Source organism: Neoarius graeffei, chromosome 7 (assembly GCF_027579695.1).
Source record: "Neoarius graeffei isolate fNeoGra1 chromosome 7, fNeoGra1.pri, whole genome shotgun sequence".
NCBI classification, from domain to species: Eukaryota; Metazoa; Chordata; class Actinopteri; order Siluriformes; family Ariidae; genus Neoarius; species Neoarius graeffei.
In genome coordinates, this window is record NC_083575.1 from 58,896,377 (window position 1) to 58,918,131 (window position 21,755).

The 21,755-nt window shown below is 42.1% G+C and overlaps 1 protein-coding gene across 2 annotated transcripts in view; it reads left to right on the plus strand.

Moving 5' to 3' along the window:
• Window positions 1-5,719: 5,719 nt before the first annotated feature.
• mcmbp (minichromosome maintenance complex binding protein) overlaps window positions 5,720-21,755 on the plus strand; it is a 34,980-nt gene continuing 18,944 nt past the window's right edge. Inside the window, exons 1-12 of one of the 2 annotated variants that reach the window (XM_060926084.1) lie at window positions 5,720-5,876; window positions 6,233-6,318; window positions 8,792-8,932; window positions 10,112-10,153; window positions 10,460-10,552; window positions 10,684-10,810; window positions 13,097-13,251; window positions 16,020-16,117; window positions 16,204-16,373; window positions 16,463-16,586; window positions 20,816-20,933; window positions 21,042-21,207. In XM_060926084.1, the coding sequence (XP_060782067.1) occupies window positions 5,819-5,876; window positions 6,233-6,318; window positions 8,792-8,932; window positions 10,112-10,153; window positions 10,460-10,552; window positions 10,684-10,810; window positions 13,097-13,251; window positions 16,020-16,117; window positions 16,204-16,373; window positions 16,463-16,586; window positions 20,816-20,933; window positions 21,042-21,207 (1,378 nt within the window). In that variant the 5' untranslated portion in view covers window positions 5,720-5,818. The remainder of the gene's footprint in view (window positions 5,877-6,232; window positions 6,319-8,791; window positions 8,933-10,111; window positions 10,154-10,459; window positions 10,553-10,683; window positions 10,811-13,096; window positions 13,252-16,019; window positions 16,118-16,203; window positions 16,374-16,462; window positions 16,587-20,815; window positions 20,934-21,041; window positions 21,208-21,755) is intronic. The other variant, XM_060926085.1, reaches the window with a different exon arrangement.

Consider the following 21,755-nt stretch of genomic DNA (forward strand, 5'->3'; position numbering starts at 1 on the left):
ATCATGTGGTTAATGGTTGAACTGAAAGAGCTGAAAAAGAGGTAGTGTCTGTAATTCCAGGGGAGCAAAGGCCTTAAACCCAGCTATTGATAAAATTTGCTAATGATATACAGGGGGCTGCAAAGTGGTGCTTGAAAGTTTGTGAACCCTTTAGAATTTTCTATATTTCTGCATAAATATGACCTAAAAAATCATCAGATTTTCACATAAGTCCTAAAAGTAGATAAAGAGAACCCAGTTAAACAAATGAGACAAAAATATTATACTTGGTTATTTATTTATTGAGGAAAATGACCCAATATTATATATCTGTGAGTGGCAAAAGTATGTGAACCTCTAGGATGAGCAGTTAATTTGAAGGTGTAATTAGAGTCAGGTGTTTTCAATCAATGGGATGACAATCAGGTGTGAGTGGGCACCCTCTTTTATTTAAAGAACAGGGATCTATCAAAGTCTGATCTTCACAACACATGTTTGTGGAAGTGTATCATGGCATGAACAAAGGAGATTTCCGAGGACCTCAGAGAAAGTGTTGTTGATGCTCATCAGGCTGGAAAAGGTTACAAAACCATCTCTAAAGAGTTTGGACTCCACCAATCCACAGTCAGACAGACTGTGTACAAATGGAGGAAATTCAAGACCATTGTTACCCTCCCCAGGAGTGGTCGACCAACAAAGATCACTCCAAGAGCAAGGCGTGTAATAGTCAGCAAGGTCACAAAGGACCCCAGGGTAACTTCTAAGCAACTGAAGGCCTCTCTCACATTGGCTAATATTAATGTTCATGAGTCCACCATCAGGAGAACACTGAACAACAATGGTGTGCATGGCAGGGTTGCAAGGAGAAAGCCACTGCTCTCCAAAAAGAACATTGCTGCTTGTCTGCAGTTTGCTAAAGATCACATGGACAAGCCAGAAGGCTATTGGAAAAATGTTTTGTGGATGGATGAGACCAAAATAGAACTTTTTGGTTTAAATGAGAAGCATTATGTTTGGAGAAAGGACACCACTGCATTCCAGCATTAGAACCTTATCCCATCTGTGAAACATGGTGGTGGTAGTATCATGTTTTGGGCCTGTTTTGCTGCATCTGGGCCAGGACGGCTTGCCATCACTGATAGAACAATGAATTCTGAATTATACCAGCAAATTCTAAAGGAAAATGTCAGGACATCTGTCCATGAACTGAGTCTCAAGAGAAGGTGGGTCATGCAGCAAGACAATGACCCTAAGCACACAAGTCGTTCTACCAAAGAATGGTTAAAGAAGAATAAAGTTAATATTTTGGAATGGCCAAGTCAAAGTCCTGACCTTAATCCAATCGAAATGTTGTGGAAGGACCTGAGGTGAGCAATTTATGTGAGGAAACCCACCAACATCCCAGAGTTGAAGCTGTTCTGTATGGAGGAATGGGCTAAAATTCCTCCAAGCTGGTGTGCAGGACTGATCAACAGTTACCAGAAATATTTACTGTAGTTGCAGTTATTGCTGCACAAGGGGGTCACACCAGATACTGAAAGCAAAGGTTCACATACTTTTGCCACTCACAGATATGTAATATTGGATCATTTTCCTCAATAAATAAATGACCAAGTATATTTGTGTCTTATTTGTTTTACTGGGTTTTCTTTATCTACTTTTAGGACTTGTATGAAAATCTGATGATGTTTTAGGTCATTTATGTAGCAATACAGAAAATTCTAAAGGGTTCACAAACTTTCAAGCGCCACTGTAGATATACAGTAAGGATTATTCCAGTATTACCAGTATTATAATAGCGGTGCTAGGTTTCATTTAATACTAATGTTTTGTGCAACATTTTGTTTTTCATTACTGTATACCTACTTTTGCAGCCCCCCTGTATAATTTTTTTAAATAACTTGTAACTGTGTAATTTATGGGCCGGCACAGTGGTGCAGTGGATAGCACCGTCGCCTCACAACAAAAAGGTTCTGGGTTTGAGTCTAGTGGCCAACAGGAACCTTTCTGTGTGGAGTTTGCATGTTCTCCCTGTGTCTGTGTGGGTTTCCTCCGGGTGCTTCAGTTTCCCCCACAATCCAAAGACATGCAGTTGTGTTAACTGGCTACTCTAAATTGCTTGTGAGTGCACAGAAAGGAACTGGCCACCCTACTGCTGCAATTCTGGGCAAGTCAACCAAACATGGTTCGCCTCAATCTCAAATCGGGTTTGGCAGTGACGACGATGTGCAATTTATCTTAATGCTGTGGCAAACAATAATCATGTATATAATTTAAATCTGTGTCTATTGTGTAATGGATGCAAATGCACTTGTGCCCTTGACGGTAAAACTTTCACTAGCAAGCTAAAAATGTGACATATAATGTCAATTAGGTCTCTCTGCATTGCCCCTAGGTATGAATATGTGTGTGTGTGTGTATTTGTACTCTGTGATGAACTGGTGTCCCATCCCGGGTGTATTCCCACTTCACCACCAGTGTTCCCAGGGATAGGACCCAGATCCACCATGACCCATAACAGGATAAACTGCTCACTGAAAGTGAGTGAGTCAGTGATTCAATCAATTTCATATGAAAGTTCATTTAAATCCATTTCCAAATTTAATCAGGTTCATATCCCAATTAAGCAGATGTATCTCATCTCATCTCATTATCTCTAGCCGCTTTATCCTTCTACAGGGTCGCAGGCAAGCTGGAGCCTATCCCAGCTGACTATGGGCGAAAGGCGGGGTACACCCTGGACAAGTCGACAGGTCATCACAGGGCTGACACATAGACACAGACAACCATTCAGACTCACACCTACGGTCAATTTAGAGTCACCAGTTAACCTAACCTGCATGTCTTTGGACTGTGGGGGAAACCGGAGCACCCGGAGGAAACCCACGCGGACACGGGGAGAACATGCAAACTCCGCACAGAAAGGCCCTCGCCGGCCCCGGGGCTCGAACCCAGGACCTTCTTGCTATGAGGCGACAGCGCTAACCACTACACCACCGTGCCACCCTTAAGCCGATGTATTTTCTAATTAAATCTATTTCATATATAATTCCAATTAAGTCTATTTTATATACTCATCTCATCTCATTATCTCTAGCCGCTTTATCCTTCTACAGGGTCGCAGGCAAGCTGGAGCCTATCCCAGCTGACTACGGGCGAAAGGCGGGGTACACCCTGGACAAGTCGCCAGGTCATCACAGGGCTGACACATAGACACAGACAACCATTCACACTCACATTCACACCTACGGTCAATTTAGAGTCACCAGTTAACCTAACCTGCATGTCTTTGGACTGTGGGGGAAACCGGAGCACCCGGAGGAAACCCACGCGGACACGGGGAGAACATGCAAACTCCGCACAGAAAGGCCCTCGCCGGCCCCAGGGCTCGAACCCAGGACCTTCTTGCTATGAGGCGACAGCGCTAACCACTACACCACTGTGCCACCCTTAAGCCGATGTATTTTCTAATTAAATCTATTTCATATATAATTCCAATTAAGTCTATTTTATATACTGTATAATTTAAATGTAATCATTTTCAGTTGCAGGTTGTAACATGACAAAATGTGAAAAAGTCTAAGGGGCTCTGGAAATGAACTGCGGTCTGTTTATCTATTTTGGTGATATGTGCTCAGTTTGTGCTGTGTCCCTGTATCTTTCAGATAAATGCAGACACACTATATGGCCAAAAGTTTATGGACACCTAACCATCACACTCGCATGTACTTTTTGGAACTCCCATTTCAGATTTAGTGCCTGTTTTGCTGTTATGATAGCCTAAACTGTTTTAGGACCTGATGTTCATGTTCAAGCCCAACACTGGAAATTTGCTGGCCACAGCAAAATCATGTCGAATGTGTGTAGTCTGATCCCAGCATTAGTTATTGTGAACATAATGCTGCAGCAAACAAAGGCATCCTTTACACTGGTGTGAAGAAGCCATGGCCTAAAGGTTAGAGAAGCAGATTTGGGGCCAAAAGGTTGTTGGTTCGATTCCTTGGATCAGCAAGAATGGCTGAAGTGCCCTTGAACAAGGCACCTAACCATTAACTGCTCCCTGGGCTGCCCACTGCTGTGGATATGTCAGGGTGCTGTTGTACATCGCTCTGGATAAGAGTGTCTGGAATGGAATAGATGATCATGTTCAAGCCCAACACTGGAAATTTGTTGGCCATAGCAAAATCATGTAGAATGTGTGTAGTCTGAGCCTCGCATTAGTTACTGTGAAGATAATTCTGCAACAAATAAAGGCATCCTTTACATTGGTGCGAAGAAGCCATGGCCTAAAGGTTAGAGAAGCAGCTTTGGGGCCAAAAGGTTGTTGGTTCGATTCCCTGGATCAGCAAGAATGGCTGAAGTGCGGCTTGAACAAGGCACCTAACCGTTAACTGCTCCCTGGGCTGCCCACTGCAGTGGATATGTCAGGGTGCTGTTGTACATTGCTCTGGATAAGAGTGTCTGGAATGGAATGGAATGGAATGGAATGGAATGGAATGGATGTTCATGTTCAAGCCCAACACTGGAAATTTGTTCGTCATAGCAAAATCATGTCAAATGTGTGTAGTCTGATCCTAGCATTAGTTATTGTGAAGGTAATGCTGCAGCAAACAAAGGCATCCTTTACACTGGTGTGAAGAAGCCATGGCCTAAAGGTTAGAGAAGCAGCTTTGGGGCCAAAAGGTTGTTGGTTCGATTCCCTGGATCAGCAAGAATGGCTGAAGTGCCCTTGAACAAGGCACCTAACCGTTAACTGCTCCCTGGGCTGCCCACTGCTGTGGATATATCAGGGTGCTGTTGTACATTGCTCTGGATAAGAGTGTCTGGAATGGAATGGATGTTCATGTTCAAGCCCAACACTGGAAATTTGTTGGCCATAGCAAAATCATGTAGAATGTGTGTAGTCTGATCCTCACATTAGTTATTGTGAAGATAATGCTGCAACAAATAAAGGCATCCTTTACACTGGTGTGAAGAAGCCATGGCCTAAAGGTTAGAGAAGCAGCTTTGGGGCCAAAAGGTTGCTGGTTCGATTCCCTGGATCAACAAGAATGGCTGAAGTGTGGCTTGAACAAGGCACCTAACCGTTAACTGCTCCCTGGGCTGCCCACTGCTGTGGATATGTCAGGGTGCTGTTGTACATCGCTCTGGATAAGAGTGTCTGGAATGGAATGGAATGGTGTGTAAGAGCCGCATATGGGGTCAAGTGTCCACAAATTTTTGGCCATATAGTGGAAATAAACATATTTAGGAGGAGTTGTTTACAAAACTGATTTTCATCCCACTTGACAGTGGAATACGTGCATGGGTGCAGATCCCGTGGGGGACGGGGGGGACATGACCCCCCCCCCCCCCCAATTTCTGAAAAACATGAATTGTCCCCCCCAATAAAAATCCCCTAAATTATTCAAAATTGTACAAACAAATGTATTTTTAGACTACAAGTGATTCCCTGTGCAGTACTTTTTGAATGATGTGGCGAGCCTCTAAGTTGTGATTTATGGTTGCATGGTATGAGTTGCATACGGGCAAAAAAAAAAAAAAATCACTTTTGTGTCCCCCCCAATCCTGACATCGGATCTGCACCGCTGAATACGTGTATAAATGAGTTTTATCTGCAGTCTGAATTTACTCTGGAGTAAGTCAGGAGTAAAATAAGGCACGTCAGAGGTCACGTGACTGCTGTACGTGACGTCATTTTCCCGCCACAGTGAATTACGTGCTGTTCTGGGCGGAGGCTGTGAAACGCGTTTGGAAGAAGTGGGTGCGCGTGCACAGCATTGTTAGCACTAGTTGAGTGTTGTGTTTAATTTGTTTACATTCTCCAGGCGCTCTGGCGATGCCTTCTGTGGAGGATTGGATCAACAACCCTCTGGGTGTAGTGGATGGGATTTTTGGTAAGAGACGGTCACTGAGTGCTGTAAAAGCATCGCTGTGTCCCGGTGCTATTCTTCCTGTTGTAACTTTTGGCTAGCTGTGCAGCAGTAAACTTGCTAGCTAGCTAACTAGCTACATTGGTATTTTGGCTTTAGTTTAATGCCTGATGAAAAACTGGCGTGTGTACAATGTACTTCCGGTGTATTTCAATTCTGTTTCAATGGCTTAAATAGCTTTAGCATGATTAGCTAGCTGCGTGGGCTCATAAACTAGTAGCATGCTAGTTAGTGTAGCTCAGCCCAAGCTCTGGAACACAAACTAGTGTCTCATGTTTACCAGTTGTTGGTTTTCTACACAGTGCTGTGTGTGTTTTCAGCTCAGAGCAGCTCCAGTCCAGACTGGGAGAAGAAAGCAGTGGACTATTTCAAAGAGAAACTGAAAGTAAACGACGCACAGTCCTGGGTAAATATTATTGTGTGTTGGCTTCAAGGAAAAGTTTTATTGTCATGTGTACAAAGTACAGTGAACTACTTCCTTCACTGCTTCTCCACACACCAGACAATTAGTAATAGAACAGTGTGACATTACAATAAAATAAACACTAAGTAAAAAATACTGACTACTATGAGATCTAACTATATAATACAACATTTACACGAGGGACTAAAATGCTGTCAAGTAGTAAGAAAGTGTTGCAGTGTGTAGATTATGGGGATTGCAGTACAGAGACTACTACTTATTCTTTTGGCCGCTCCTGATTAGGGGTCGCCATAACGGATCTTTCGTCTCTATTGCTCCCTGTCTTCCGCATCCTTCTCGACCACACCTGCCACTTTCATGTATCTCCTCTTTGGCCTTCCTCATTTTCGTGTGCCTGGCAGCTCCATCCTCAACGTTCTCCTTCCAACATGCTCTGCGTCTCTTTTCAGGATGCGCGCATACCATCTCCGTCTCATCTCTCTCAGCTTAATCAAGTCAAGTCAACTTTATTGTCAAATATGCTATACATGCTCGACATACAGCACAGATGAAATATCAGTCCTCTCTGACCCACGGTGCAAACAGGCAATGCAATAAATAAAAATAGAATAATTGAAAACAAACAATATAAACAGTATAAACACTCTAGATAGGAACTAGACAGACTAAACACTCAAACAATATAAACAGAATAAATAAACAGTATAAACACTAGATAAGAACAAGACATGGACTAAACACTCAAACAGTATAAACACTCTAGATATGAACTAGATGTAGACTAAACACTTATTTATTTATTTATATATATATATATATATATACACACACACAAATTGGTTCAAATAACCAAACAGTCAAGGGCACTTGAGGTATAGTGGGTAAACATGAAATAAGCAGTATAAACAAACTAGCAGCTGTTAAGATGAGGTAGTGCAGAATAATTCATTCCCAAGCTCTTCACATGTGCTGTCTCTCTGATGTGCTCGTTCCTTATCCTGTCCAACCTTGTCACTCACATCACAAACCTTAACATCCTCAACTCTGCTATTTCCAACTTTGCCTGCTGTCTCTTCATTAAGGGTACGGTCTCCAATCCATGCAGAGAATGGTGCAGAATAGGCAATAAATATTTAAAGTAACAGTACAAAGAAAATGCTCCCTTTCCAGCAATATGAACTAGGTGCTGGGCTGGTGCTTACACTACGTTATATTACAGGCATTGAGCAGACGCTCTTATCCAGAGCGATGTACAACATACCCAGAGCATCCCAGGGAGCAGTTGGGGGTTAACTGCCTTGCTCAAGGGCACTTCAGCCATTCCTGCTGGTCCAGTGAATCAAACTGGCAACCTTTTGCTCCCAAATCTGCTTCTCTAACCATTAGGCCATGGCTTCTCCATGCTAGAGCTGCTTCAGAGTTGGTTAAATTTGTGAACATTCTAAAGTTGCTTTCCGACTAACAGGTTCTCAAACGTTCTTTGAATCTTGGTGCGAGCTTGTGAACCAGCCTGTGTTTTCATCAGTTATGAGCAGAATCATTGTAATTGAGGATTGGTCATGAATGGAGCCACATAATTCCATTGTGTATTCCACAATGGAAGTAAACATTAGTAGCAAGACAGTGTATTACATTGATTGATTGATTGATTACTTTCAAGATTTTCTTCTGTTATTGCAGATGTTTGTTTCCATTCCATGTAGTCTGAAGATGTATCTATTCCTGTTGAGTTCTCCATTGCTGTGCTCGGCTTCCTCTAAATATGCCCACTGATTTCATCACCCTTCATGTTGGAAAAACTAGTTATGTTTTGGTGTCCGCTGGGAGCCAACGTTGCCAGTTCCAAGCCAGTTTATTTTTGGTCAAAATGCTCTGAACGGTTCAGTATGTGGTGTATGATCCAGACCTGAACCCATTCCCTGTTGGTGGAAAAATGGTAAGAATCTTCCAAGGGCTGGAGAGCTGTATACATCTGTATATGTATGTATCTGCTTTCCCAGCAATGCCAGCGGCAAGTACACCACCACTGGTGGAGTACTGGATTAGTCAGACTAGATGTAACCTTCTCTTTTTTTAAATGGTGTTTAAAGTTTTTGTTGGTCACCATAATCCTGTCCCCACCCCCTGACATAAGCATTTCTTGGTACTAGACCAGCAGAGTGTTGTCGCTATTTGTGAGCCAGTTCTTTAGCTGTCGAAACACGAATAACTGGTTTGAGATTAGGCACTGGCTCTGAACTGTCTCTCAAACTGCCTTGGTGGAAAAGGGATAAAAGTGATGAGCATGGAAGAAATCAGTACAAAAGATAACTTTTCAAATGTCAGTCTTGTAGCTTGTTACTGGTGTGTTTTTGTTTACCTGATGCATCTATTAGATTTCACAATAACGAAATCTACTTTATGAAAGTTTGGTGTGTGACATTAATGTAATTTGATGCTTAATGATGATGTTTAGGTTCCCTCTCTGAATGATGTGCCTCTGCACTACCTGAAGCCCAACAGCTTAGTGAAGTTCCGCTGTATGGTTCAGGATATGTTTGATCCTGAATTCTTCATGGGGGTTTATGAAACAGTGGATCTTTCGACAAATGCAAAAGTACGTAAAAAGTTCTGATATTTATTTTTTGTTTCCACAGGTCTGTTTTAAATAGTACATCCAACCCTTGAGTTTGACACTTTAAAGTGCATATCCTGGACCAAATTATTTATTTATTTTTTTTAATATGAAAGTATGTTCCTTTACACACTCATCCAGAAGGGTAATTTTGCACAAGGCCGTCTGTCTACAGTAGAAAAAAATAAAATGCGTCTGGAAAAATCCCAAGGGAGTCTGGAGCCAGATTCGTGACGTTACCTGCGGAAGCGCCAGCAGGCTGCGCGAGCTTTGCATGGTTTCAGTGCACAGCCTGTGTAGACCAAGCACTCCCATTTCTCTCTTGTTGTCCGGTCTTTTGGAAAACGATGAGTACTAATCCCATCAAGATTGCTGTTGCTACGCCCTCCTACAATACATCTGTTAACCATTTTAATAATTACGTGATAACGTTGAAGAAATTTGCAGAAAACCACCAGGTCGTTTTCTCATAAACAAACCAACGCTGATGTAGGATTCAGAGGGAGGCGTCCCGCACGCGATGTCACAAAAATCAATGTTTCCCGGGGAATCCAAATGCCAAGTTTTTTCAGAGGTGGACCAATTTGCCTCAAATGGCTTGATTTCAACTGAATTTTTCTGGTATTGCGCAAGGTAAAAAAAAATTGTGCAAAATGTTAGATATTTGACCAAAGTTTAATATAAAATAAGAGCATTACATTGATCTTGCGCCTGAATTTACCCGTGATATGCACTTTAAACTACAAGTTGGGCTGTTTTGGGTTTCACTTTTTTTTTTTTTTAAATGGCTTACTGTTTTTCATCACAGTTAAATATTGCTCTGAGCATTTGTATTTACAGAATCATGGGTGGTACTTTAACTGTATTTCATCATTGTGCATGTAGTTAGTGTTTATTGACCAAAATTTGCTTTTAGATTTATAGAAAATACATGTCCCATTGTTCTTGTATATGTATGTCAATGGGATTTGTAGCTCCTAAAGATTTTATTTACCTGCATGCATTTCCATTACATTGGCACATTACCTTGATTTTTTTAGGTACTTTGGAAGTTTGTTGGAGTCCTGTGAGATCATGCTTGTGTAAAATCCTTACATGAATCATTTCGTGCACACAGTTCATGCTTTAACTTGATTTTTGGGCTTTGTGTTCAATTTTCAGGTGTTGAGATGTGGCAAGTACAAAGATGTTACTGACTGTGGGGTGAGTAATCAGTCTTGCAACATTTTATATATGCTGTTGTCAAATTAAAAGAAACGGGGGTTAAATATAATGCAAGGCCTTTCTGATGAACAAAGTGTTGTCAGTTTATGCACTCAAATTTTTTTTCCACTGTTCTCATTGAAGTATTATGTTCTAATAATTTACTTCCTGCACTTTTCTCTCTAATTATTACATGATTAAAATAAAACATAGAATTGGGTGTGTCGTGTCCCCCCGGTATGTAGTGCACATGGTGTAATACCTCATGAGCCCAGGCTATTAAATCAATACAATGTCCTATATCAGCAGGTGGATTTCAACTCCGTAAAAACTGTCACTTCAGAGAGACAGACGTTTTATTGTGTTCCTATCCCAGGAGAGTCTCAGTGGGTGAAGGAAATATCCTTTTGATGGAAAGCTGTCAACTTTCACATTTGATATTAATTCTATTTGGCAATTATAAAAATTTCCTTTTGACTTTACAAGAAGTCATCTGCTGTTGGAAGTTTTTGTCTTTAACTGCTGTGAACAGCTACGCTGGTGCCAGTCAAGCTCGAGTAGTGCCTTCCACATCATACACCCCAAACAGGCACAAACGCAGCTATGAAGAGGATGAAGAAATGGACACACAGACTCAGCAGAATGATGTTGTCTCTGGTAAAATTATTATTGTTACTATTTTTTTATTTTTTTATTTTTTTTTTTAATTGCCACATATTCAAGAATTTTGGATTGGCTTGTTTTATACATCACGTGATGCCATGCATACAGCCACTCTCTGGAGTGACTGTGGCTTTTGGCCTGGAGCCGATGTCATCAGACGGTGCCCAACCTTCACGGGGTGTTTCGACCCTTAACTGCTACACCCTCCAGCTGGCGGGTCAGCAGTGGTGGCCAGGTCACTGCCCATCAGCTTCAGGCCTCCAGCCCCCCTCCTCCCTCTTAAACCACAGCCAGCATGAGGCTCTCTCTGCTGCCTCCCCAATCCTGCGCACAGCTGTCTTCCTCTCCTTGCCAGATATGCCGAGTGTAGTGAGCACCGACCATACAGACTGTGCCGGAAACCCTCTACACCCCACCTCCACTGGAAACAGCCATGCTTGCCAACCTTTCTCCCTGCACTCCATGATGAGGTCCTGGTATTTTAGGCTCTTCCTCTCATGGGCCTCATCATAGCCTTCTTCCCAAGGCACAGTCAGTTCCACCAGGATGATTTTCTTTGCCTGCTCTGCCCAGATAACAATGTCAGGCCTCAAGGTGGTCTGGACGATGGGGGGGAAAAATGAGTTTCTTCCCCAGGTCGACTGACATCTCCCATCCTTGTGCCCCCTGGAGGATGTTGGTCCTGGCTCTTTTTACAGAGGATGTCTTCTCTCCTGTCCTGACAAACTGCAATGATGGTACTTGTGGCTTGAGTGATTGTGGTCTTCTCCTGGCCTGCTCGAAGATGTCAGCAATCACACTGAGCACTTGATCATGCCACCACCTGTATCTCCCCTGGGCCAGAGCAGTTTGGCACCCTGCTAAAATGTGGGACAGTGTACCCTTCTTCCCACACAACTTGCAGAGTGGATCCTCCCTCAGGCCCCACCTGGCTAAGTTTGCTGGCGATGGGAGTGTGTCATATACGGACCTCAAGAGGAAGCTCACATGGAAAGGTTCCAGCCTCCAGAGTTCAGTCCATGTGACCCTCCTGTTTGGGAGATCCCATCTAGTCCATGTTCCCTGGGTTGCTAGTTCAACAGCCTTTGCCTTCCGCGTCTCTTCCTCTTGGTGACGCACTTCCGCTTGCACCATCTCCCTCCTCTGCTGGACGCTTGCCTTCCTCCACCGGGTGACGTGAGATGTTCCCAGTCCTTGCCGGCCAGTGCAGACATTGCCAATGATATCCCTCAACTCCAAGGAGCTTTCGGCTTGCCTGACTGCAGTGTCTGCTGCCCACTTACGGCCTGTTCTTATTGCGACCCCCGCATTACTGACTCGCTCGTCTTTTGAGTCTCTGAGCATCATTGCCACCCTGCACTTAGCCACTTTGAACTCTTCTACCACAGAGGAAAATGGAAGTTGGAGCTGTCCTGATCGAATGTAGAGCCCCACTGCTGTGAAGCTGGGAGGGATTACAAGCCACCGCCTCAGATGTTTATTCACTTTCCTCTCCACCCCCTCCACTGCAGTCATTGGGACCTCATGCCATAACTTTTTGCCATAATTGAGATTATTTCCTGCATCATTCAGAAAGAAATCCCTGTATGTCCAGTAATCTGTATCCTTGGCCTTATCCCCGAGGCATTATCCCTTAGAATACATGAAAGCAAACTGGTCAACCTCTGCTTACTACAAACAAAACGTCTTATTGCCAGACGGTGGAAAAGTGTCTGTTGTCCACCTGTAACTCTATGGGTTAATGAACTATCTTCATGTATAGCGATTGAAAGGCTTGCGTATGCCATTAAACACAAGCCATATTTTTCATAAAATTTGGGATTCATTCATTACATTTTTGGAATCAGGACCTGGTAACATAAACCTTTAATTGTTACAATAACAAGTGAGACTGTACCCTCGTATGCGGTTTTTTTTTTATTATTATTATTAATTTTATTGTAAACTATTGTTATTATTTATTTATTTTTCTGTTAACAGATGGCTCAAAGTTTGGGGGTGGGTTGTTGGGAGGCGGGCAAGAAGCATATCTTTTTGATGTATTTGAATGCATACGTTAAATTGTTGGTTGTCTAAATCAATAAAAATAAGGATACAAATTTTTTTAAATTGCCATATGTGTACTTTGATCAAAATTGTATCAAATTTAGGTATGGAATGTCGTCCCCCCCCCCCCCCCCCCCCCCGGGACTGGTCAGATGGATGCTATGCATTAGACAAATTTGAAAGCTCAAAAGCTTCTCAAAAAGCTTGCTGACATTATATTTCATCTTACAATAGGACCACAGAATGTGTCCGACTCCCACAGGAATGTGGATTCAAAACGTTTGGAGACAGAAGCTCCTAGTCAGAACACGTCGCCCTCGCACTGCTCATCTACTCTAGATCTGAACTTCCCTCTGCCTGGAGAGAGAGGACCAGCCTGCCTGGTTAAGGTAGAACACTTTGGTGAATTAAATTAAAATACACAATCATAATGGTGACGTTATTGATCAGAATACAATACTTGGTACTAGTCCTGTGTAGACACCAGAATGTGCAGGTGACTCCAAACCAATAGCAAAGAGCAACATTTTAATTAATTTTTTAAGTTCTGTGTACAGTAGTTATGATGCTGGGATAAATGCAAAGATTGGTTTCAATAAGTTTCTTGTACTAGTCATGTGGTACAGAGAGTCTGATGGCCTCAAAACATAAGTTTCTTCATGCGTTTATTTGCCATTTTATTGCTCTAAAATGGGGAAAAAACTTGTGATCATATGCTTGGCTGCCCAGGACAAGCAGATTTTATGCCCGTAGTTTTCATTTCATGGCTACAATGCTTTTGGGAAACTCAGCACTGGTTGACAGCAAAATGAGCTTTACTATGTACGTTAACATACACAGATGATTGAAGGTGTTTTCAGAATCACAAACACACAGGTTTGTGGAAACACTGAGGAAGCTGAGCAATATGATTGTAACACAAAGCTGCCATTTAGCACAACATGCAGTCACCTCGTGGTTAAGCATCTTGAGAGACGTTAAAGACACTCGCCGAACTCCAGTAATATCTTGTCTATGCAAGTTGAGGGCAGAACACCTCAAACTGTAACTGAAAATACTCTCAAGCAATGTTTTGACAAGCAAAAATAATGTGCTTCGTGATCACGTACTGCTTTGTTTGACTTGTTCAATTAAACTTTATTCGTATAGTGTCTTTTTTTTAAATATCTGTAATCTGCAACAGTTGATAACAAAATGGACTTCATGCTAAAACTGTATTGAATTTCCTGGTTACACAGTTGTATGTTGTGACTATATACAGTGGGTGTATATATAGGACATGGTTATAGAAACAAGTTATTTATAATCACACGTTATTTGCCAGCTGGGAGGTCCATATCATGAAATACCATGACTGAGGTCTTGAAAGTACTGACCAAGGACCTCTGGGCCGAGGTCAGTATTTAAGGCCGAGGTCACGGTATTTCACCATACGGACCGACCTTAAGCTGGTAAATTTATATTTATTTTTTTCTTTACCAAATTCTAACAGAAAACGAGAGCGCCCGAAAGGGAAAACCAAGCCGAAATTTTGAATCCTCATTCACGGCTGTAATGCAAATGGCTTTCACTTCCATGGCAGGAAAAAAAATACATTTTGCCGCCTATGTAGTCCCCTATTTATACAAAATTGAGTCATTCAGGATTCAGCCATGGTTTTGCTCGGCGTTAGCAAATTACAGGTTTTTAGCTTTCTCCTGAAATGTTTTTTTATTTCTTCTTCCTCAGGGTAGTAAAACTCGCTTTCACTGTGAAGACTGCCGTTATCGCTATCCATGCTGTAAAATTAATGCTATTCTCCCTAGAAATGCTGGCAAAAATTTATAAGATTATCAAAAATCTTATAAATCTTATTTAAAAAAAAAGATAAATGTTGACAAAAAAATGCTGTGTTTGTCGAGCCTCTGATTTTCCGTTTCAAAAAACAGCAAATTCCGTTTCGGAGGATAGTGAATTCCGTTTCAGATAATTTGATATTTAATTTAGAAAAAAACTAATAAAATTTAAAAACTGACATTTAGCCCACTTTGTTACAATAAAATATTTTATTTGATGTTTATATCTTTGATTTTGCTACAATTAATAACTTGATTAGTAAACAACATTTGTAAATCTGCTATGAAGATGTATTTATATCTTTGCCTGTTAGTTAAGCAGAGTTAACTTGTCCCTCTGCATGTATGGAAATACTTGAATAAAACAACAAAATTATCATTAACTCTTGTCATTTCAACATGTATTCCAAGTCTTCAAACTCTGAATACAAAACAGAATATTATTTAAAACAGAAAACAGAAGTTATGTCATTAATCATCATAAGTGATTGTCATATAAACTAGTGAACATCAGTCATCAATGAATAATTTTTATTAATAAAATAATTTATTTTAGTCATTTAAGAAAAATATGTACTGTAGCTGAATCAAGTGCTGCCATCTAGTGTCAAGTGACAGCAAATGGAAACATTTCACAAGACACCATACACAGGCCATGTACCAACCTGAAAACTGACTTGCCTTAACAGGTCTCTATCTCAGTCAATTCTTAACGGATTTTTAAACCGAAAAAAAGTTTTAGAAAGCTTAGAATGTGTAGATTCCATTTCTGACAATAAATTCCATTTCAGATGCATAATTCCGCGATTTCTGTCCGTTTTACGCAATCGCGGATTCTCAGTCCCTCTACGTTTGTTGTTGTGAACGAGCGAGTCACCAGAGGTCCATAACTGGGGTCCGTATCCTAGGATACGGACCCGCTCGCCAGCCAATCAGAGTGCGGGATTTGATGGAAACTGGACCACGAATAAAACATTATCACCCAAATGAGGACGGGTTCCCTTTTGAGTCTGGTTCCTTTCAAGGTTTCTTCCTCATGTCATCTGAGGGAGTTTTTCCTTGCCACCGTAACCTCAGGGTTTCTCATCAGGGGTAAATTAGGGATAAAATTGGCTCATGTCTTTTTTTTTTAATTTTCTGTAAAGCTGCTTTGCAACAATGTCTTCTTAAAAGCGCTAATACAAATAAATTTAATCTCTAATGGTTTTTTTAAATTATTATTATTATTATTATTATTATTATTATTATTGCAATAAGAAGCTTACTCTTTCCTTTTTTTGAGGCAGAGCTAGATGAGCATTGTCTCTGTTTAACACTGGCAGGTATACAACGAGTGGGACAGCTTCAAACTGAACGACATGCTGGAGGTCTTTGGCATTCTGTCCGTTGACCCTGCTCTCAGCTTGGTTGCTGAAGACAAGTAAGGCTTTGCTTGTTCAAACTACTTTGATTTATTTAGAACTTTTTCCAAGATGGCGGTTTGTACTTAGAGAATTTGTGTTGTAGGGAAGCATCGTCTTTTCTGGACCCGACAGAGAGCATGGAGACTGTGGAGGAGCAGAGAGCTCACAGTCCTCCTGCATCACTCGTGCCTCGACTACACATGCTGTATGCCGAGCCGCTGCAGCACAACAATCCGCTACTGCCCTCTGCTGTTTCAGAGGACAAAGGAGCCTGTAAGACAGCGTATCAAATTTCCATTGCTTTGCATTGCTCTGTAACTTCACAAAGAATTATAATCTGCTTTCTCAACACCTCCTTTCAGTTTTAAACAGTGTCATAAGCGAGATGAGTTCAGTCAGAGCCGAACTGCTCACTTACCTCACACACGTCTTTCTTGGTGATTCACTGGCTGCCGAGTACCTCATTCTCCATCTCATCTCCAGCGTGTGAGTAGATCATAGCACCACACAAAGCCTGAGCTGCTTTGGTTTATAATGGGTTTTGAATATGTAGGGTCTGCAGCTGGAAAATATAGTTTATTAGTTATTGTAATATCGGCAGCCGTTATATCTCAGAAGCCGTATGCAAATGAACACGCTGACATGTTGGTGTTTTCTGTTCTGTCTGTAAACATCCTGACCAAACTCAGAGGTGCTTTTTAATATATATTAGTGCTGTCAAAAATGTTGCGTTATTAACGCGTTAACTTGACTCAATTTTAACGGCGATAAAATTTTTTTATCGTGAGATTAACGCTCTGTGACATGATGCCATGCCCCGCACAGCCAGAGTCCTCTGCCCTCCCCCGAAGAGCCGCGGTGCTCGGCTTAGGTTTCGTTTTCCCATCGGCGGCTCCAGCCCCACTTTGCAGTGGCTGTGACAAGACGTGTTATGCTCTGCAATAAAAAAAAAAAAACATTGGTACAACCAGTGTTCGAACTATGCCAATATTTTCGGGGGGGTCCCTTTTTTTCCCTTGGGGGGGGGGGGGGGGTGCTTGCGCTTGTCTCAGAGCGCGATCTCCATCGCGTGCTCACTTCGGATATGCAAATGCTTCCTGTTACACACGATTGCTGTCAATAAACATCATTTTGCCAATATTTTAGAGACACACACACACACACACACACACACACACCCCCCCAACATTTCCCAAATCATGTTTTCAAGGGATCTCATGTCTGTTTCAGGGGATCTCGGATCCCCTGAGTACCCCTGTAGTTCGAACGGTGAGCAAGCCCATTTAGTTTTTTATGCTGATAAGAGAATTACAATGTTTTTTCATGTGACAAAAATGTGCGATTAAATTGCGATTAATCGCGAGTTAACTATGACAGTCGCAACATTAATCGCGATTAAATATTTTAATCGCTTGACAGCACTAATATATAATTTTTTTTTTTTCCCCCAAATTAATGACAATTTGTTTTTTTTTTTGTTTGTTTTTTTAAAGATTTTTTTGGGCTTTTTGCACCTTTATTGGATAGGACAGTGTAGAGACAGGAAATGAGCGGGAGAGAGAGAGAGACGGGAAGGGATCGGGAAATGACCTCGGGCCGGAATCGAACCCGGGTCGCCCGCATTCATGGTATGGCGCCTTAACCACCTGAGCCACGACGCCCCCATGACAATTTGTTTTAATCTAATTCAACACTGCACATGGTGATCAGTGTGTAGGAGCGTTATTGCAATGTACTATTTTTGTTCCATATCTGTGCATTAGGAAGAAAGATTGATCCATCACTGCATTTTGAGTCGACATCAGATTTCAGACAGTAAAATAAACACGATGAACAATAACCCATATAAGATAATGGCTGGCGGCACGGTGGTGTAGTGGTTAGCGCTGTCGCCTCACAGCAAGAAGGTCCGGGTTCGAGCCCCGTGGCCGGCGAGGACCTTTCTGTGTGGAGTTTGCATGTTCTCCCCGTGTCCGCGTGGGTTTCCTCCGGGTGCTCCGGTTTCCCCCACAGTCCAAAGACATGCAGGTTAGGTTAACTGATGTCTCTAAATTGACCGTAGGTGTGAATGTGAGTGTGAATGGTTGTCTGTGTCTATGTGTCAGCCCTGTGATGACCTGGTGACTTGTCCAGGGTGTACCCAGCCTTTCGCCCATAGTCAGCTGGGATAGGCTCCAGCTTGCCTGCGACCCTGTAGAACAGGATAAAGCGGCTAGAGATGATGAGATGCGATGAGATAATGGCTATACAAGCTTTATTTACTACATTTTCTTATTTATAAAAATCCAACAGAATATGATGGGGTAAATTAAAGGCAAGCAAGCACATTGAAATCCTTTCATATCTATTATCACTATCATTTTTCATCTGTATCAATGACGTTGCCTGGGTCATTGATTTTTATACCACAGTGTTGTTCAGTTATCAGACGGTGTTAATTTTTTAATCCACTGCTGGCTGAAAGGCCCAAAGGGGGATTATGTCGTAGCGAAGTTCGTCCGTCCGAGAAAGGGTTCTCACCTTCTGAAATCAACTCCTGTCACAATTTTTGGAGGAATTTCATAAAACTTGGCAAAAGGCTTTGTTATAGGACAGTAATATGCATATTGCAATTTCGTTTGCAATATATTGTAGCGGGGGATATTGTGCTCTCAGACCACTCTCTTGTTTATAATTGCTGCAAGGCAAATCAGTTTTATATGAATGTGCTCGATGTAATACATATTGTAAAAAACTCATTTACAGGTAGTTGTATGATGCACACTTCAGTAATCCGAGGCTTCTCAAAACATTTAACAAAGAAAAACATCTAGTTGTTATGATGAACTTTTCTGTAAGGAGGTGTTTAATGTTTATAATAGGAGTCTTAGGTGTTGGTGCATTCTCTGGGTGGCACAGTGGTGTGGTGGTTAGCACCATTGCTTCATAGCAAGAAGGTTCTGGGTTCAAGCCCAGTGACCGATGGGGGGGCACTTCTGTGTGGAGTTTGCATGTTCTCTCCGTGTCTGTATGGGTTTCCCCCACAGTCCAGAGGCATGTGGTTAGGTTAACATAGGGTGGCCTTGGGCTGAAGTGCCCTTGAGCAAGGTATCGAACCCCCAACTGCTCCCTGGGCGCTGTAGCATAACTGCCCACTACTCTGGGTATGTGTGCGTGTTCACTATTTCAGATAGGTTAAATGCAGAGGATGAATTTCACTGTGCTTGAGTGTGCATGTGACAAAGGCTGCTGCTGCTTCTAAGTCAGTAAGGTTTCAGGGCAGTGGACCTGCCTCTACTTTTTTTTTTTTTTTATTTCTCCATAATATGAATGGAGCACTTGCATGTGACGTCACAGCCGATCCAGATTGTGACAGACGCCATCGTGTCGGTCAAACGACATATTCCGCCTTCTACTTCTGGTTCTACTTCTGCTTTTACTTCTACCTTTTCTTCTGGAAAACCCTACTATATACAATTCTACTACAACGGCTGCGGCTACAAGCTCTCCCTAGCTGTGCACGGTTTTTTTTATGTTTTTTGTGTGTATTTTTGCGTGTTGTTCGTCTGTACCGGACTTCAATATCCACTACAACCGTATGGACTTACTGGACATTGGTTTCCAGCAGAAAATGACGGTTTGTAGCGATTTCCATCGCATGCACAACATTCCGGACGAGAAAAAATAAATAAATAAATAACATTCCGGGCGAGACCAGCGGGGTCTCCGTGGATTGTTATCGAAAGCGAAGGAGGCGGCACCGGGAGCAGAAGCAAAAGCGAGGCTACAGGCAGAGCCGGCCTGTTGACTAAGCTCAGAAAACAGCTACTCAAACCTCCACTGCCAAGCCTCTACCTCTCCAATGCCAGATCCATGTAAACAAGACGGACGATTTGGAATTACCTTATTCTATTCTATAATCGGCTGGTCAGTGCTATACTCAATACTTAAGTGACTTACCCATCCAATGAGGATTATTTTCTTGTTTACAAGATGCCACATCTGAGTCACTGACACATCCTGAATTTCTGTAAAGATAACTGTCCAGAGATTTATAAGCATGCAGTGCTTCACCACTGAACAGCGAGGGAAAGTTAATGAGGTAATCATACACGTCCGGGTATTCCGCTGGCAGTTCAAAATCCGGTCGTGAAAACTCCGTCCGGAAAGCCATAAGGGTCACAAATCTGTAGATCGTTTATTTTAGACATATATCTAGTTATCTGTTCATTAGAAAAATGAGCTGTGTAGTCCGTCGGTTGAAATTGATCCATTCTGTACACGAGTGCAGCAGTATTCAGCGATGTTTTTGACCGACAAGATGGGGGTTGTGTACTTTTCGGTCACGTGACTGCAAGATCTCTATAGCTAGGGATTTTATTATTAATCTAAACAGAGAAAAACGTGAGGCTGGATAGGGGGTGACCTGTTTAACTGCCATAAGATAAATGACAGCGGCTGCCCCCCCCCCCCCCCCCATACAGAACAGCTCTGTCTTATAACCGTGCACACCTTCATGTTTTAGTCATTGTTTTTAGTATGCCATATCTGTACTTTAGTCCTACAATGAGCAGCAGGAATGTGGTGAATCTGTAGCAGTTTATTCCGTCCACCTTAAGTGGACGTCTCAGATTATCTATGATTACATGAGTCATTCAGGCTCAGCTCGTCAATATCTAACATAACGCATGCATAAGGCCTGATTTCCTCATACTATGTGCATAATCATCTCGTAGGTATGCCAGACGAGATGTTCTTCCTCTGGGTAAATTTGCACTGAATGTCAGCGGCTGCCCACACACTCCCCCCTATACAGAACAGCTCTACCAAATCATCCAGCAGCTTGTGCCATCTGTAAGTATTGCAGAATAGGTGTTGTAGAATAATTGGGTTGTTTTTCTTTCTTCTCCCCCAGTTATCTCTATATTTAGTCTTTAAATGACCAAGTTGTACTCTGTGCAGTCATATCGGCTATGTATGAGTCTCCACAACATGAACACGCAGTGCATGGTGCCGCGGAAAGACTACACAGCCAACCGGCTAGTAAGTGGAGCGTTGCAGCTGAGCAAAAACACCTCTCTCGTTCTGGATGAGACGCAGCTTGAGCAAGGTCAACTGGACACAACAGGTCAGAACACTGCCACAGCACTATGTTCATGGTCAGTGTAAGATGCGCTGCTGCATCGGGGTGCAAAACAGTTTTAAAGATGTGATTTTTGGATGGGTTTGTGTAAACATTGGAGGAGTGTCTAGTCTAGTGATCAAAATTGCTTGATGTTAAAGAGACAAGTGTGCACTTGATGGCGTCCTCAGCCTCTTCCCCGATACATAAAACCAGGCTTCAGCTTGAACTGTTGTATCTGAAGGTGTGAATGTTCGTCATTTGAAAATCCAAACACTGCTTATTCAGTACTAGATTTAAAGGCACATTACCTGCTACTGCTGAATGATTGGGGGATAAAAACAGCTTTAGGTTTTTCTTGTGGCATTCTGACATTATTTGTTGGTATCAATTTGAAAATGTGTATACACACACACACACACACACACACACACACACACACACGTGCATCTCAAACAATTAGAATATCGTGAAAGTGAGGTGTGGCTTTTTTTGTGTGTGAGATTGAATTCACAAAACTTTCATATATTCCATATTCATTACACGTAAAGTGA